At 45.0% G+C, this 17,843-nt stretch overlaps 1 protein-coding gene across 1 annotated transcript in view; it reads left to right on the top strand.

Annotated features, from left to right (window-relative positions):
• LOC135215773 (JNK1/MAPK8-associated membrane protein-like) overlaps positions 1-17,843 on the top strand; it is a 120,917-nt gene that overhangs the window by 20,402 nt on the left and 82,672 nt on the right. The window contains exon 2 of the mRNA XM_064250727.1: positions 7,462-7,699. Coding sequence (XP_064106797.1) covers positions 7,462-7,699 — 238 coding nt within the window. The remainder of the gene's footprint in view (positions 1-7,461; positions 7,700-17,843) is intronic.

Here is a 17,843-nt window from a genome sequence, read left to right as displayed (position 1 = left end):
CTGAATCCTATGGTATGACCAAATCTTTCCTATCTTGAGCAAAGCGTGAGATAATTGAAGAAATATAAACATATTGCTAGCTTTCTAAGCCACAGACGAAAATAATGACACACTGAGCGAGCGGCCTACCTCCCGTTACCAGCCAGTCAGAGGCCGCCAAACAAACGTCTCGTAGGCACAAGAATCTACCTTAAATGAATCGACTATAGTTCCATGTTGGGCTCTCGTTCGTGAGATTCCCCAAGTGTATGTAAATTATTGTCATGCAAGAGTCAGGTTTTCTTGCCAAGCGTGGGAATTCTCACGAATTCTAGCACTCGCTGAGCGCTTACTATCATGAGGGCTTGGATAGCGACGAGCCTTTACCAGTACAGATGAGTTTGCTCTTCAGTCTGGTTTGGAGTTATGCAGAGCTTGGCACTGCATTCAACACCTAGGTGAATGGTCAAGTACAGTCCTTGTGTCTTGGACCTTAGGGTCTGAACACGTAGGACAGCATATACAGAATCCCTTTTTATTCTCGTTCTTGGGTGTTTGGCCATGAAGGAGAACAGTTAATTGGGAAGAAGTGATAGTTCTTTGCTGACGATTGCCACTCATAATTATGTAGTGGTGATCTGCTCAGCTCACTCGACTTGGCTCGGTCAGCCAGCTCTGCCAAGCCAGGTGCTCAGCTCTACCAAACGAGTTCTCTGCTCTTGATCAGTGCTGTCCCTTGCCATGACATAGCACCATCCCTTCCCATGTTGCATTGAGTTTTCAGAGGTCATCATCTTCGTCATCTGGCACCTCCTCACCTCCCTCTGTTAAGGCTTTCACGGCCTAAGAAGAGGAAAGTAATTTTCCGCCCCCTAAGAAGTCTCGCCTCGAGACTTCTGAGGACCTGCATCCTTTCCCTGAGAAGGAAGCAGTTGGCTGTCTCTTCGGCTCACCTGCTCCTTCCGGAGTGGGAACTGGGATGCTATCCCCAAAATATAGTGTCACAGGAGCCCCAGGAGTTCAAACCTAGGTTCGTTCTCTCTCCTGTCTCTGGTTCCAAGGGCGCTGCTCAAGGAACCGGGCTGTGTTGGGTACTCTTGTATGAGTCTCTCCAAGTATACACCCTCCAAGGGGTGTCGTACACCCACAGTCAGTGATCAGTAGTCTTCTTTTCATCATGACAGTGGCACAGGGCAAGAGAAGGACCTAGCCGTGTTGGTGGCTCGGATCCACCTGTGAAAGCCAGGAATGGCTATTCTTCAGGTGCCAAGTTCGATGTCGCTGTCCCTTGGGACAAGGCATTTGAAGGAGATGGGAGGAAGTTCTCTGTGTAGTCCTCCTAGATGTGTAGCAAGATGTGGGAAATTCTCACCAGCTTTTACTACATTTAACTTTACTTAACTTTTGCCCGCGTTCGCACAAATGATAAAGTTGTAGGAAATGAATGCTTCATTTGACAGAGTGAGAACACTGCAAGTTTAGAGAAGAGCAGGCAAGAACAGTCAATCCTCCTCTCTCTTTTTTTTTTTTTTTTTTTTTTTTCCCTCAACCTCCTGGGTTACACCAGGATGAACAAGGGAATAAGAAGAACTCTTATTGAGTCTCCCCAGAGTTTGAATCCGAGACTCTTTTTTGTTCAATCTTAGGGTCTTCCTGAACATATGTCAATCTATTCAGGATGGATAGCACTGAGAAGTTTGAACTCCTCTCCAGTGCTACTGTTTTGGGAACAACCAGTTCAGCTTGAACCACTCGTCATCAGTGTCCCGTTATCACTGTTGAAGTCTACCTTCAGGACAACTTCACCTTTGCTCTCTTCATTAGAGAAAGGAGGTCTGCTTCCAGTCCTTATTCATGTCACTCGAATGACGAAGAATTAGGCTGGAGCGTGATTCACAGGAACCTACAAATATACTAGTACATATAGTATTCTCCTCCCGACATGCGTCTGTTATCAGTTGCAGCGTCTGAGTAATATGCACATATTTGTAATTTAATTCTTCTGATATGCGACTGAGATGAATAGTACCTTCTCTTAATTAACCTTTTTGTGCTCGATAGTTCTAAGCCAAATGCATTCCATCTTGGAATTCACAACCAGGCAACTCAGTGTAAGTAGTTGAGCACGGGGCAGAGTACTGCTGCCTTCTCTCTGAGATTCTGTTCATCTTAGTATTATATTTCTCTTCTATCGAGGATTAACTACTGATTTGAATCTCTCTGCCTGGCCATCATAGACTTGGGTCTCTGGTTGACTCGGAATTCTCACATAAGGCCCATGTCTCGTGCTCCACATTCGCCGTTGTGAGGATTTTCAGACAGATATATCTCATTAGGCTCATTCTCACCTTCTGTTTTCCCCATCACAGCTGCCCCTTCGGCCTCTGCAATGACGCAGAATTTTTTTCTTAGACAATTTGAATCTTGTCTTCTAATATATACATTTTCTAATTCGTAAGGTGTTCAGTTATTCTTTGTTTGTAAGGTGTTCAGTTATTCTTTGTTCACCCGGAATTGAAAATGATTAACAGAAGACTGCCTGTTCCCCTCCCTACCAGCTCTGTTTCCAGGGTAGATAGAAAATTCCTCCCTGATCCAACCCAAAAGAAGCAGTTCTTCAGGCAGTACAATCCCCTTGTTTTCATTACTGAAAGACTGTCTTCATTGCTAGCACCGACTTTCTCGCCGAGCTGCAACGAAGTAGCAGAATAACTTTTTCAGCCCTCTGTAAAACACCCGTAATTAGAGCTTTCTTTACTGGTTGGTGACATCAATGAGACTTTTTCTAGGATCAGAATCGTGAGAATTCATTTCTCTCTGATTCAACTGTGAAGACGTAGGTCCACATTCACCTTAGTCATTCACTAAGTAGTATTGTTTTTCCTTAGTTGAATTCAGCTACTGATGAGAAACTTGTCTCTTGCCATCACAGGGACCTCAGTCTCTAGAAGGCATTTGACTCTTGTCTAATGTGCATGTGCCTCACGAGAATCATCATCTCGTCTCTCAACTTTGTTGCCAAACAAAATAAACAATTTGCATGGTTCTTTCTCAAAATCACCCTTCAAAAGGTAGGTGTCATATTATGACTACGTCTTGGGTCCGCAATCATTCAGCATCTGTTGGTGTCTGAATCCTTCATGATCTGGGCTTTGGACCTTTGTATTGATTGATCCAGATCAGTCATTACTTTGTCCTATTGGTGTGTTGCTGTACCTACGAGGGGCAACACCCTTCAATGAGTATCGATACCTTTATCCACTGCTAACATCCAATGCAGAAGTGTCTAATGACACGTCTTCCTCCGAGTCCTATGAGATCGTGATAAAATCCTTTTCATCACTCCAAAGAATATGTGGCACTAGAAGATAAAGGTGGTCTCATTACGACCACATTTACATGTTTCTTCCTTCTGGTCTGCTTACAGGTCCTTGGAACCTCTTTTCCTTGGGCCAGTGGTGGATGTTCACAGGTTGTGCTTGCTTACCCAGCTCCTTCAAGAGGACACGTTGCATCTCGCCTACAGTTTGCGGGTTCTATAGGTAAGAAGAATGCGAGAGTGACTGGCCTCTTCACCTTCCCCTCCTTGTCCTTCTACACCTCTTCTTTCAGGTTGAGGATAGGGCTCGAACTTACACTTGCTGGTCTGGTGTTTGATGCGGTAAGCTTGCACACTGAGTTTCCTTTCTATTTTTCTTATCAGAATCATAGAGGCAATCCTGCCCCTTCTTCTAGCAAGGGGAGGAAGGAGACTAGCAATAATGCAAACCCTTCCCAGAACTTTGCATTAATGCTTCCAACTCTAAATGTTCTTCCCAGCCCTTTAATGGATGAGTTACGATTCCTCACTCATTTCGAAAAGGCCCAGAAGTCTGGCTCTTGATCATGCAGCTCCTGTACTCTGATCAAGTCATCAGACCAGGAGGAAATAGCCCAGGTGTGCTAAACTCCAGTCAGCTCTAAAGTCTCACTCACATTCCTCCCGCCAATCAGTGAGTCTTCCTAATGTAAAGGACTGAGGGTCTGTATATTGTGTAGGAACAAATCACAAATTTTTAAAGTAAATTGTATTTTTTATAACTATACAAACTTGAGGTCCTTTACATTAATGCCCACCTCATGCCATCCCTCAATCTAAAACTTGAGCCAAAAGGCAAAGTGGAGTGTTTACATCTGGGAAGGGGGTCCTACCCTTAAGTTCGTAGTTAGGACAATTTACTTGAAAAAAATGTGATTTTCTGAAAATGCTGTGGCCTGACCTAACCAGACCCCGCCTTCCTCACTTAACTTAGGCACTGTGCCTTGACCTGGTCTGGGCCTTCACCCACCCTGGACCCTGCCAAGTAACACTGTGTATCCCTTGGAGGAATAATGGTTAAGAGACGCCCTGCTTGGGTCAGACCGCTCAGTAGAGTGAAGCCAGTATACCGCATGGCAGCCAGGCCCAGGAATGGCAGAAGAAAGATCTGATATAAGTTTCTGCTTTTATTAGAAAATCTTTCATATCACTTGCATTATTCTTCTTAATTGGGCTTTTAAATCCTTTGGCCTTTAGATTTCGAGAATTTAATGTCAAATAAGGTGTTGAATACCATAATAAATTCAATAGTAGCTTCACTTTCCTCAAATTCAATTATTTTTTTCATCAAGGCAGAATTTTAAAGAAGCTGCAACAGATTCACTGAGGAGCTGTGGCACTAACATAATGTTCATCTTTTTTTCATCCATGCAACATAAGCAGCCCTGAGTTTATAACCTAAATGCAGTTCCTCTTTTTCTTGGAGTCTGTACAAATGTTCTATGTACTCCCATTTCACATAATTTCCATTCTTATCAATCAAAATTTTTTTTATCTCCAAAATAATTTCTAACAAGTTTTATCAAGTGATATGGATCTAGAAGTACACATATTGGTTTTTGTGTCACAGAATGATTAAAAGCCGATTCTACAGTGTCACTTTCAAAGGTGCAGCCAAGATTCTTTATCATAGACAGATTTGAAGATGTTCCATCACAAGTAAGAGTTATAACTGTAACACTTACTGAATAAAGTTTAGTTAAGCACTGCTCTACTAAATTACTTCTCTCTGTAGCACCTAGCCCTGCAATTAAGAAATACCCAACAGGCATTTTCCAACTGCTATTCACTGCCACAGTCATAAATGTCAGTGCCTCTGCTACAGGGAGATTGTCATTATCCAGTTCTGTTCCCGTATCGATGTAACCATGACACCTTTTTCCATCCCATTCCACTTGATATCTTATCACTATTTCATCCATCATGAGTAGAAACAGCAATGGTTTACCTGTTTTAGTGCATTTTTCGAACGTAATTTCATTGCTGAAAAAGCAGATTCAGTGAAACCTAGTCTGCCATCTATACCTTGATACCATTTCTGAATACTTTTGGATGAGGCAAACATGTATCAAAAACTTTTCTCAAGTAACGGTAAGCATGCAGGGAATAAAAGTTAAGAGTAAGAGCAAAACTTCGTAGTTCAGGTGAATAAGAAGTTGGACGTGGTTGATTACTGTGCTTTGCAGTCTGTCTTTTGAGGAGATCTTGTACACCACTAGTGCAATTTTCTAATAAACCTAAACTTATTACTTATGAAACGCTTTCTTTTTAGTTCTAATATTACATTTTTTAGATCACTGTTTCTTTTCACGAGACACCTCTCTGATTGCTGTAGGATGTTGATCTTCTTTTTAGATTGCACAAGTTTTTGTTTCAGATTTTTTACTTCATTAGCAATGTTATAGCAAACTGTTTGAGAGGGCTCTTTAGCTGTTAATAAAGACCTCTTTTCATTCCCCCATGCATGATATGATGTGTCGGTGCCAGGACAATTCATTGGCCGCTTTCTTTTTGGAGCAATGTTTTCCTTAAAATATTTTGGAAATCCTTCAAAGATACTAGGAATGCACCACTATGAAGTTATACACATGACAAAGATGTCTGGTCTATGTCTTCTCTGAAATGTTTTGAACATAAACGAGAATAATTGGTAGGAGTAAAGTTTTCTTGCTGCATCTTCCAAACCCATTTGTCTTTTAGTGCCTCATCTTTTGGAAACCTGCAAAATGAGAGCAAGTTCTTTGAGATTTTGTCCTTCAGTTGAGAAAGAAATTACACACAGAGAAATTTGCACAGCTATCTTTGAAAAAGCAGCTATTGTAATGGTGCAAGCCCTTCAACATTTATTTGCATAGATATTTTGCTATTCTAGTGCTATAAAATCATTGAAATGAGAATACCTGGGATTTTGAACTTTATGAAACCTTGAGTGCAACCAAAGGCTTACACACAAGACATGGTCAATTTCTAGCTACCATGTGGCTGGTAATGACTTTTGGCTACACATGAGTTCATAAGATGACTTACCAATGAAATGTGATTATAAGAGCCCTGATCTTCTTCATCCTTGCATTGCAGCCATACACAGCACAATATACTGGCATTGTGTATGAAGAAGGTTAACTCACTGGAAGATGTTGTCACAACTAGTTCTTCAATTAAACTAAAAACAATTGAGTGACACCTTAGTCATCGTGAGGTCACACACCTACGGTCGACCCAGGGATTAAGTTGCCAGTCCCAATATGGTGGCCAGCAACCGGAGTAGATTCACTTATCCCGCAGCAAGGCATCTCCTAACTATTATTCCTCCAAGGTATATCCCTGTCTCCCTACTCGGCATAATGGTAGTACCCGAACATTGTGAAACATTTTAACCTCACAATGCCAGCATATTTTAAAACAACACTAACTGCAGTATAAGCTGGTGTACTTTTCCAACTTCTTGCATGTGTGAGTGCATGATGTTCCATCTGTGACCTAGTCCTACCTATGATCAAGGTGGTCAAGAATCTCTAACTTCTTGGTGTCAGTGACCTTAGTATCTGTGATGCCAAATAGCTTTCAGTAAATTAATTAATTAACCTGGGCCAGAGGCAAGACTTTTTTGCTCCCCAGCAGTTATTGGTTCTATCACCATAAAAGTGAGCACATAAAAAACAGGACATTTGTAGAGCATATGGAACACCAAAGAAATCAACAGATTCCAAAGCATGCAACCTGTAAAAGAGTGCAGAGCACAGGACAGTTATCACAGACAAAACATGTTCTCTATGGAAAAGGTGTTGTCATTGGTGGGGTGTGAATACAGGAAGTATGAATATTTGAGGGGATACTGTACCATATGCTTGAGCTCTCTTATTTCAGCAATACAGTACCTGTTATATTACATGTGGAAATTGATTTTTTTTATATTACCTTTTACTTCTGATTTGTTGTAGGTGTGGATAGAACAAAGTAAGAAAAAATGAAAGTCTGGGCATTATTAGAAAAATTGCCATTTTAAATGATCTATCCAGATTTATGAAATGGAGTTAATGTATTTTTTTTTTTACTAAATTGTAAATGCATGTAAATTTATTGCATGAAACTCATGATTTTACATTCAAAATTTATCTTCACAGGAGTTGTGAAAACTTTGTCCCACTGTCCAGGGCATTATTGTGGCCGCACAGAGCTTGAGAATGGGTCATGGTCAGCTTGTGGGGCATGTGAACGTGGACTGCGTCGAAACGAATCAAGTGCCTGTGTTGAATGTAATGACAAGCCAGAGTTCTACGATAAATTGTATCTCGGTTTCATGGGATTACTACCTCTTACATTTCACTTGGGATGTATTGATGCCGCGGCAATGAGACGAACGTACGTTAATGTGGTTTATTTTTATCAATTTATACTTAAGATTGAAGTGATAGACAAAATTTGTATACCCTTAGATAGAAACTGGACTAAAGGTTAACTTGCTTGTATCAGGTTGTGATAAAACCAGGTTTGTATAGATAATTGATGGTTAGTATCCTCTGTTTGTAGTAATACTGTGATCATGAATATGGCAATACTACATGGTCATGTATTTATGTTCAAATAATCATTTGTTCCTACACAATACAAACCCTTGGTCCTTTACGTTAGGAATTGCTTATGGCGAAGCTGGAACACAACCGTTAAAACTCTTGAACAAGGTAGTTGGGCAGTAACTACCATCCAATAGGCAGGAAGACCCGCCTGCCTGGATGTAAACTTTCCACTTTGCTTTCGGCCATCATGCAGTGCAGACGTGTTTTCGTAAGCTCTTGCCTGAGTGTCGTTAAAGTCAATTTTGCCGGTGGGATCTTTTCTTTCACTTATATAACTTACATCTAGCTGTCGTCTCCTGACGTCATGGCAGAATTCGAAATTCGTGATAGCGCTAATGGTTTGACAGGTGATCCCTCTACTCCCGCCCTCTACCGGGTACCAGGAACCATTCCTACAATAAATCAGAAGTTTCCTGCCGTCGGAACCGATAACACGGTTCCTCTGCTGGTTGGAATTTGGATTTGATCATCTTGGTTTTCTCCTTTTGGTGATGTACCTTGAGTTTACTGATCTTTTTGCTAGTGCTATAGTTATTTTGGTTTTGATATTGTTGTCCTTTTTAGGAACTATTTTGATTTTTTCACGATGTCTGACACTGGCTCTATTCAGTATAGGGTGTGTAGTAGTGGGTGTAAGACTAGACTTCTTAAAGCTTCACTTGATCCTCATTCTACTTGTGTTAGTTGTAGGAGACGTGAATGTTCTTTTGAGAATACGTGTGAAGAATGTAAGTCTCTAACATCTCTGGAGTGGAAGGCACTGGAAAAGTATATGAGAAAGTTAGAAAAAGATAGAATCAGAAAGGCTTCACAGAGATCTTCTTCTAAGTCAGTGAGTAGCCAGGATATTCCTCTGAATTCTGTTAATCCTGTTCCTATTAACCCCGTAGTGGTTTCTCCTGCCTTCGACTCTGTATCTCCCGATCCCGATCCCATGTCAGTATTACGAGCCGATATGGACTCGAAATTTGTCTCTTTCCTCACCACTATGCAGAAAATGGGTGAGACAGTGCAAGAAGCGGTAGTTAAGTGTGATAAGTTACTTAGTGCAAGTGTAGTGGAGGAGGTGGCTGTTCGGCCCGTTCGTTCTCCTAGGTCTAGGCCCCTGTCAAACTCCCCAGATCCTGGGAGGAGGCATGCCGAAAACCGAAGTGAGGCGAGCGGGATCTGCTCCCGAGCAGTCGCCCCCTCAAGCAATCCTGTAGCCGTATCCCAGGATGCTGTCGCTCACCATTGGAAAGGTGTTGCGAGGAAGTGTTTTTCGTCAAGCGACTCAAGCTCAGATGTTTCCTCTTATAGAGGTTGGTGTCATAAGACTTCTAGACCGCTGAAAAGGTCTCGCGATGTTTCGCCTGCTGCGGTTCCCAAGAAGGTGGCGGCTGCCGAACCTTCTTGTAGTTTTTGGGAGGAGCCTGAAGCCTTTTCTCCGGCGGTTTCGATTTATCGCCCTTCTCTCATAGAAGTGGAGAAGCCGAACACGCACACTCCTTTGGAGCCTTCTCCAGAGCCTCCTCAAGCGATAACTCCTGCGGCTCCAGACGTGTTTGTGGCTCATCCTTCTACTCCTCCCGCGCCTTCTACGTCGATGGATCCTCAACCTTCGGTGTTTGAACAAATGAATGCCAAGTTCGGCAGTATTTTGGAGCTTTTTGGCAAGTCTCTTTCGTCCCCGAATGCGCTCCCGACCGCCTTACATCTTCCGCAGACTACTGTGCAGTCCTCTTCACAGGCTCCTTTTCAGTCGCCTCTTCAGGCTCAGACTCTACATGTGACTCCTCTTCAGACGCCGCTTCAGGTGCCTGGTCAGACTCCTTTCCTGACTCCGTCTATGGCGCCACGTCAGGCTCTCGCTCGAGCGCCACCTCAGCCGCCAGCTCAGCCGCCAACGCAACCGCCAGCTCAGTACAGGCTCAGTACAGGCTCAGACGTCTTCTCCTGCTTTCTCGCACCCGCCTCGGGCACATTATGGTGTGACTTCGCCGAACAGGATTCCTCTTCAGATGGAATGTTCTCCAGTTTCGTCGAAGGAAGCTTCGGATTTGGAAGAAGAAGGAGAAGTACTTACAGAAAAAGACAAGCATTTGTCGGGGTATAAACTCCTTTTACGATCCTTCGTTGACAACTTTGGAGATTCTTTGGCGCCTTCCGTTCCAGTTTCTCCTAGTTCGCAGTGGGAAAAGGACAGTAAGCCTGACGCCTCGTCCTCATTCACGCGTCTCGTCCTCTCGATTTCAGCTAAGAAGGCTATCAAGAAAGTTAACGCTTGGCTTTTGGAGAAGAGGGAACAGGGGAAAAATGTTTTCTGTCTTCCCCCTTCGAGACTTTCGTCAAGGAGCCGTGTCTGGTATGACACTGGAGAAGTTTTTTCCCTGGGTGTGACTGCCTCCGCTCAGGGAGACTTTTCTAGTCTCGTGGACTCTTCTCGTAGATCAGCCCTTAATACTGCTAAGATTTTCTTATCGGCAAATGAACTGGATCATCTCTGCAAGAGTGTTTTCCGTGTTTTTGAAGTTGTTAGCTTCCTGGATTGGGCCATTGCTTCGCTGGCCAGGAAAGTCAAGTCATTTGGACTTTCGGAGGAGCAGTTGAAGGATTTTGCCTCTGTACTGGATTGTATCGATAAAGGCATCTGTGATGGAGCTTCGGAGCTCGCTGCCATTTTCGCCTCTGGAGTGTTGAAGAAGAGACAGATTTGGTGCTCCTTCTTGTCGAAAGGGGTCTCATCGAACCAGAAGTCTGCCTTGCTCTTCTCTCCTTTGGACAAGAAGCACCTTTTTCCGCAAGAGATTGTGAGCGAGATCGCTTAATCTTTAACACAGAAAGCGACCCAGGATCTTTTATCACAGTCAGTGAAGAAGCCCAGGAAGATAGCTCCGGTTCTTTCTGCTTCTCGGAGTGCTCCCTCCACGGAAGCTCCTAAACCATTTCGAGGGAGAGCTCCCGTTCGATCTTTCTCCAGGTTTCGTGGGAGAGGTAGAGCCTCGTCTAAAACCACTCCCTCTTCCATCAAGAAGTAGGCCCGAAGTCCTCCACACAGCAGTAGGAGCCAGATTACACCTTTTGTTCATGAAACTTACCTGTCAGATATATACTATAGCTGTATTCTCCGACATCCGACAGAATTTCAAAACTCCCGGCACACGCAGTGGGCGGCCAGGTGGTTAGTTCCCATTCCCGTCGCTGGGAGGCGGATATCAGGAACCATTCCCATTTTCTATTCAGATTTTTCTCTGTCGCCGGTCGGTAAACAACTGTTTACAGACCTCCGCCTAGGATTTTGAAACTTCTTGTGCTAACTTGAGTATTCTGATTGACTTTTGGTTTTGATTTGGCTTGTTGGCTTGGCATACGCGATAGTGGATTTAATTTGGATTTTGGCTTTGACTTTTCTTTAATTATGATGTCTGGATCTCGCTCTGCTAGCTTCAGGGTGTGTGAGATGCAGGAATGTAAGGTGAGGTTACCGAAAGCTTCGGTAGACCCTCATTCGGTGTGCTCGAAATGTCGAGGTCATGTATGTATGTTAAATGATAGATGCATCGAGTGTGAGCAATTGACTGAGGTTGAGTGGAAGGCATATGATTCTTACGTGAGAAAGCTTGAGCGTGATAGAATCAGGAGGTCTCCCTCTAGAAGTGCTTCTGTGAATAGAAGTCAGGGTAGGATTGTATCTCCATTAAATCCTCCTGTAGATGTAATTCAACCTAATCCTGTTGTATTGCCACCGGACAATCAGGAAGTGTCTACGGAAGGAAATGTATTATCTACGATTATGGAGTCGATTCGCGCCCTGGAACAAAAGTGCTTGCTCTACAATCAAATGTGTCTAATTGCAATGATAGTATTAGTGCATCTAGTGTTGTGGAGGGGGCGTCAGATCGGTCCCATAATGCCTCCAGGCCTAGGCCCCTGCCGGACTCCCAGGCCTTAGGGAGAGGGCAAGCCGAAAGCCGAAGGAGGGTTACGGGATCTAATACCCGGTCTGACGTCCCTTTGGCAGAATCTGAGGATGAATCTCAGACTGCCAGGGTTCGTGCACGGACATGGATCCTTAAAGAGTGCTTCTCATCCTCCGAGGCTTCCTCTCCTCACCGGGGTTGGGACTCTCGGAGGACCTCTCATGGGGAGAGCGGCAGGGGCGCAAGGTGCCGCACAGGCGGCCGTTGTCCTTGTCGCCCTCTTAAGAGAGGTTTCAGAGAACAGGACGCTTCACGTCCTTCTGGTCAGTATTTGGATTCTTCACCTGAATATTTTGAAGCTTTTCCACCGCAGAAAAGGAACAAGACTTCATCAGGGGAGGACTCTTTCGAGCGTCCAAGTCGCTCTAAATTTGTTCCTGAGTTGAAGGAAAGGGCATCCCCTCGCCCATCTTCCTCTCACAGGATTAGTCCTTCTCCTGATCGAGAATTTTCTCCATCAAGGGAAATGCTTTTAGAAATGCAAAAGCAGTTGGCTTCCTATTTTGCGAAGAAAGAGGCAGAACCTAGTCATCGGAGGAAGCATCGGTGGCTGCCTGTTAAGAGGACTAGGCAGTCCCCGGCTCCTTCTCCTCGTTTTTCGGCCTTTGAGTCTCCTCCTAGTAGCCGACTCATTCGAGAACGTGAGTGCGTTCCTCATGAAAGGGCGTCTAGGAGAGACGAATTTGACGGATATGTGAGTTGCCGCACAGGCAGCCGGCGTCTTTGTCAAAAGGCCGAGAACGCTCAGAAATCCATGACAGAAGTTCACGGTTGTTGTTCGTTCTGATTTGCATGACGATAATCAAGACGCTTTTAAAGGAGCGTCAGATAGTGTTCAACGTTCTGTGCATCGAAGTTCTCTTCAGGACGTTCGGGAGGACGCTTCTTATGACGCTCGGCGTCTTACGCAGCGGAGCGCTTGCCAGGACGCTCGAGCAGACGCTTCTCAGGACGCGCGGCGTCTTATACATCGGGACGCTCGCCAGGACGCTTCTCAAAACGTGCGGCGTCTTACACATCAGGACGCTCGCCAGGACGCTCGCCAGGACGCCTTGGAAGAACGTTTGAGTCCTAAGCGTCAAGATATTTCGCAAGCTCAAGATATTAAAGTGTCGAAGATAACAAGGAAACAATGATTGGTTACTTCGAACTCTTCTTCAACAAGAGGCACCTCTTGCGAACAGGACCTCAAGGATTATTATCATCGCGATCTTTGAAGGACACTGCTACTCGAGAGAGAGATTCTTCTGGTGATTCGTGCCCTACGGATAATGAGGAGCCGACAGCGTCGGCGGCTTCAGATTATAAGACGTTAACGAACCTTCTTAAGAACTTGTTCCCAGATCATTTTCAAGCGCCCGTTCCTTGCTCTCCCCCTTCACAATTAGCCTCATCGAAGGCCAGGAAGGCTCCTGGCTTCGTTAAAATGGCCACTTCGCTCTCTGCGAAGAGAGCGTTTAAGAGAATTCAGGATTGGATGGACTCAAGGAAGGCTAAAGGAAAGACTTCTTTTGCTCTTCCCCCATCTAGACTGAGCAGGAGAGCGGGGATCTGGTACGAAACGGGAGAAGAAGCGGGATTGAAAGCGCCGTCTTCTTCTCAAGGCGATTTCGCAAATTTAGTGGACGCTCCGAGGAGGTCTTATTTATCATCAGCGAAGGTTTCTTGGACGATGTCAGAAACAGATCATCATCTCAAGGGAATATTTAAGACGCTGGAAGTGTTTAACTTCTTGGATTGGTGCTTGGGGGCCTTGGATTTACAATCTAGAAGTCAAGACTCTATTTCTTTGGAAGAACTTTCAAGTGTGCTGGCTTGCATGGATAGAGCAGTAAGGGATGGCTCTGATGAATTAGCATCTCATTTTGCTACTGGACTGCTGAAAAAGAGAGCTCTCTATTGCGAAAGCGGTTTCTCCTGCGCAGAAGGCAGAATTGTTGTTCGCCCCCTTCTCTACACATCTATTCCCGCAGTCCATGATTAAGGATCTGTCGGTTAATTTGCAGGAGAAAGCAACGCAGGACCTCTTGACTCAGTCTTCCAGACGCCCTACTCCCCAGGCTTCTACTTCAACCGCGCAAGCCCCCAAGAAGAAATTTAAGCCCTTTCGTGGAGCACCTTCCTCTAGAGGTTTTTCGAGAGGAAGGGGGTCCTTTAGAGGCAAGGCCTCTTCAATTAAGAGAGGAAAAAATTGACATTTCTGCCCTTCAGGCACCTGTCGGTGCGAGACTCAGCTTGTTTGCTCAGGCATGGAGGATGATAGGGTCAGACACCTGGTCCCTAGATGTGATCGAGAGAGGATACAAGATCCCTTTCCTTTCTGCTCCTCCTTTGAGCACGAAGCCGATAGACTTGTCGCCCGCATACCAGCCAGAGAAGCAACAGATTTTGCTCGACCTTCTAGACCAAATGTTAGAAAAGAAAGCCGTAGAAGAAGTCCTAATGTTGGATTCCCCAGGCTTCTACAACAGGTTATTCCTGGTTCCGAAGCAGTCTGGGGGATGGAGACCTGTCCTAGACTTCAGCAGACTGAACCTTTTTGTGAGGAAGGAAAAGTTCAGGATGGAAACATCTCAGTCTGTGTTAGGGGCTTTGAGACCAGGGGATTGGATGGTGTCATTGGACCTCCAAGACGCTTATTTCCACGTCCCAATTCATCCTCAATCAAGGAAGTTCCTGAGGTTCGTCTTAAAAGGGCAGGTCTTCCAGTTCAGGGCTCTTTGCTTTGGTCTGAGTACGGCACCGAGGGTTTTCACTTTCCTCATGCGGAATGTAGCAAAATGGCTTCACCTATCGAAGATAAGAGTCTCGCTCTACCTGGACGACTGGCTAATCAGGTCGTCTTCGGAGTCAAGGTGCCTGGAGGACCTTCAAACGACATTGCAGCTGACGAAGGCCCTGGGCCTAATAGTCAATTACGAGAAGTCCCATCTGATCCCCACGCAGTCCATCGTGTATCTGGGGATTCAGATGGATTCAGCGGCTTTTCAAGCTTTTCCATCAAAGGATCGTCAGCAGAAATGCTTAGAAAAAGTGTCAGCTTTCTTAGGGAAAGAAACATGCTCGGCGAAGGAATGGATGAGTCTGCTGGGAACCATTTCTTCGCTGGAGAAGTTTGTTTCCCTAGGGAGGTTGCACCTCAGGCCACTCCAGTTTTTTCTGGCAGAAAACTGGAAGGACAAACAGAACCTAGACTCGACTTAGGTGATCTCACAAGCGGTCAAGGATCAACTGAAGTGGTGGCAAGATCCAATCAAACTTTCGGAAGGACTGTCCCTCAACCTTTTGAGCCCCGACCTAGTGTTGTTCTCAGACGCCTCCATGGTGGGCTGGGGAGCAACACTAGGAAAGGAGGAAGTGTCAGGCCTCTGGAGAGGGGAACAGAGGTCCTGGCACATAAACTTAAAAGAGTTGGAGGCCATTCGATTGGCTCTTCAATTCTTCGAAGAACGATTGGTGGGCCGAGTTGTCCAGATCAACTCGGACAACACTACGGCTCTCGCTTGCATAAAAAAGCAGGGGGGGACACACTCTCGATCACTGTTCATGGTAGCTAGAGACATCCTTCTATGGGCGAAAGCTCGAAGCATAGTGATCCTAACAAGGTTCATTTCAGGAATACAAAATGTTCGAGCGGATCTTTTAAGCCGTCAACATCAGATACTTCCCACAGAATGGACCCTCCATCTAGAGGTTTGCCAAGAACTATGGAAGTTGTGGGGACGACCGCTAGTCGACCTCTTCGCAACCTTGAAAACGAAGAGGCTTCCGATTTATTGCTCTCCAGTTCTCGACCCGGAAGCAATAGCGATAGATGCCATCCTATGGGACTGGACGGGGATGGACGTTTACGCCTTTCCCCCGTTCAAACTTTTAGGAGAGATAATAAGGAAGTTTGCGGCGTCGCCAGGAGCGAGAATGACTCTGATCGCCCCCTTTTGGCCCTCAAGCGATTGGTTCACGGAGGTCATGTCTCTTCTGGTAGACTTCCCAAGAACCCTGCCAGAGAGAGTAGATCTTCTCAAACAGCCCCACTTCGAGAGGTACCACGGAAACCTCTCCGCTCTGAGTCTGACTGCGCTCAGACTATCAAGACGTTGGCCAGAGCGAGAGGTTTTTCAAGACCAGTGGCAGAGGCTATTGCCAATGCGAGGAGAGCTTCCTCTCGAGCGGTTTATCAATCGAAGTGGGCTGTCTTCAGGAGGTGGTGTAGGAAGAAAGGTATTTCCTCCTCCACGACCTCTGTGAACCAAATCGCTGAGTTTCTCCTGCATTTGAGAAATGTGGACAAACTTCCAGTGCCAACAATAAAAGGATATAAGAGTATGCTGTCAGCTGTCTTCCGTCACAGAGGGTTAGACCTGACAAATGATAAAGACCTTCACGATCTTTTGAGATCGTTTGAAACAACTAAAGTACCGCAACTGAAGGTCCCATCATGGAACCTTGACGTAGTTCTAAGGTTCTTGATGTTGGCTCCGTTTGAACCTCTGCATGCTGCCTCGTTGAAAGACACTACAAGAAAGGCGATTTTCCTAACTGCTCTTGCCACGGCAAAAAGGGTTAGTGAAATTCAAGCAATGAGTAAATATGTGGGTTTCAGAGGACACAGTGCAGTGTGCTCCCTGAATCCTAATTTCTTAGCTATGAATGAAAACCCATCTAACCCCTGGCCGAAAACCTTTGAAATCAAGGGGTTAGCAGATTTCATCGGACAAGAGCCAGAGAGAGTCCTGTGCCCTGTCAGGGCTCTCAAATTTTATTTGCAAAAGACTAAAGACTGTCGGGGTCCTTCTGAAAATCTATGGTGCTCTGTTAAGAGACCCGACTTTCCTATGTCGAAGAATGCACTGGCATTCTTTTTACGAAGCACCATAAGGGAGGCCCATGCGTCCTGCCCGGATGGTGATCTGAAACTTTTGAAAATAAAAGCCCATGAGGTGAGAGCTGTCGCAACCTCAATGGCATTTCAAAAGAATATGGCACTCAGCGATATCATTAGTGCTACACTTTTTGGCGAAGCAACTCTGTGTTCGCTTCACATTACCTGCGGGATGTGAAGACGACATATGAGAACTGCGAGTCGCTAGGACCATACATATCCGCAGAAATGTTATTGGGGGCAGGAAGCAGCACGAATCCTATCCTATAGAAAAGAGATAGGTGTGCTTTTGATTTTATGGTGTTGGTTTATGGTTGAAGGGTTGGTCGCTTGAGGCGCTTTCCCTTTCTTTAGCCTAGAAGTTATGGGACTAACTTCGATAGGTTAGGTCAGGTGGTGGTTTTTAGCTTCGTTGCCCTCACAGTATGGTCAATATGGTCTAGTCACATTGTGGTCACGCTCCCGTTGACAGATCATCTAGAGCTCACCAGCTATATAGGTCACTACCTTGCTGGAGACTCTAGTAAAGCAGAAGCAGCTGGAGACTCTAGTAAAGCAGAAGCAGACTTGGGTGACAGTAATCACGAAGTCAGCTATGCTAACAGGTAAGGAACCAAGATGTCAATCATCTGCATGTAATTTGTTTCCTAAAATCCTTCTCTTCTGTCCCTTCCCACCTCCAATGGTGGGATTCAGCTATATATATATCTGACAGGTAAGTTTCATGAACAAAATGTTATTGTCATGATACAATAAAGTTTGTTCATACTTACCTGGCAGATATATATAATTAAGTACCCACCCACCTCCCCTCAGGGGACAGTGGTATGAAAAATCTTAATAGAAAATGGGAATGGTTCCTGATATCCGCCTCCCAGCGGTGGGAATGGGTACTAACCACCTGGCCGCCCACTGTGTGTGCCGGGAGTTTTGAAATTCTGCCGGACGTCGGAGAATACAGCTATATATATATCTGCCAGGTAAGTATGAACAAACTTTATTGTATCATGACAATAACATTTTCTGGCAGACCTGGTTTCATCTCGGAGCGGATCCTTGGACGGTCCAGGTCCTGAAGGAAGGATACA

The sequence above is a fragment of the Macrobrachium nipponense genome, chromosome 19 (assembly GCF_015104395.2).
Source record: "Macrobrachium nipponense isolate FS-2020 chromosome 19, ASM1510439v2, whole genome shotgun sequence".
In the NCBI taxonomy this organism is placed as follows: Eukaryota; Metazoa; Arthropoda; class Malacostraca; order Decapoda; family Palaemonidae; genus Macrobrachium; species Macrobrachium nipponense.
This window is presented reverse-complemented; position numbering and strand designations above follow the sequence as displayed.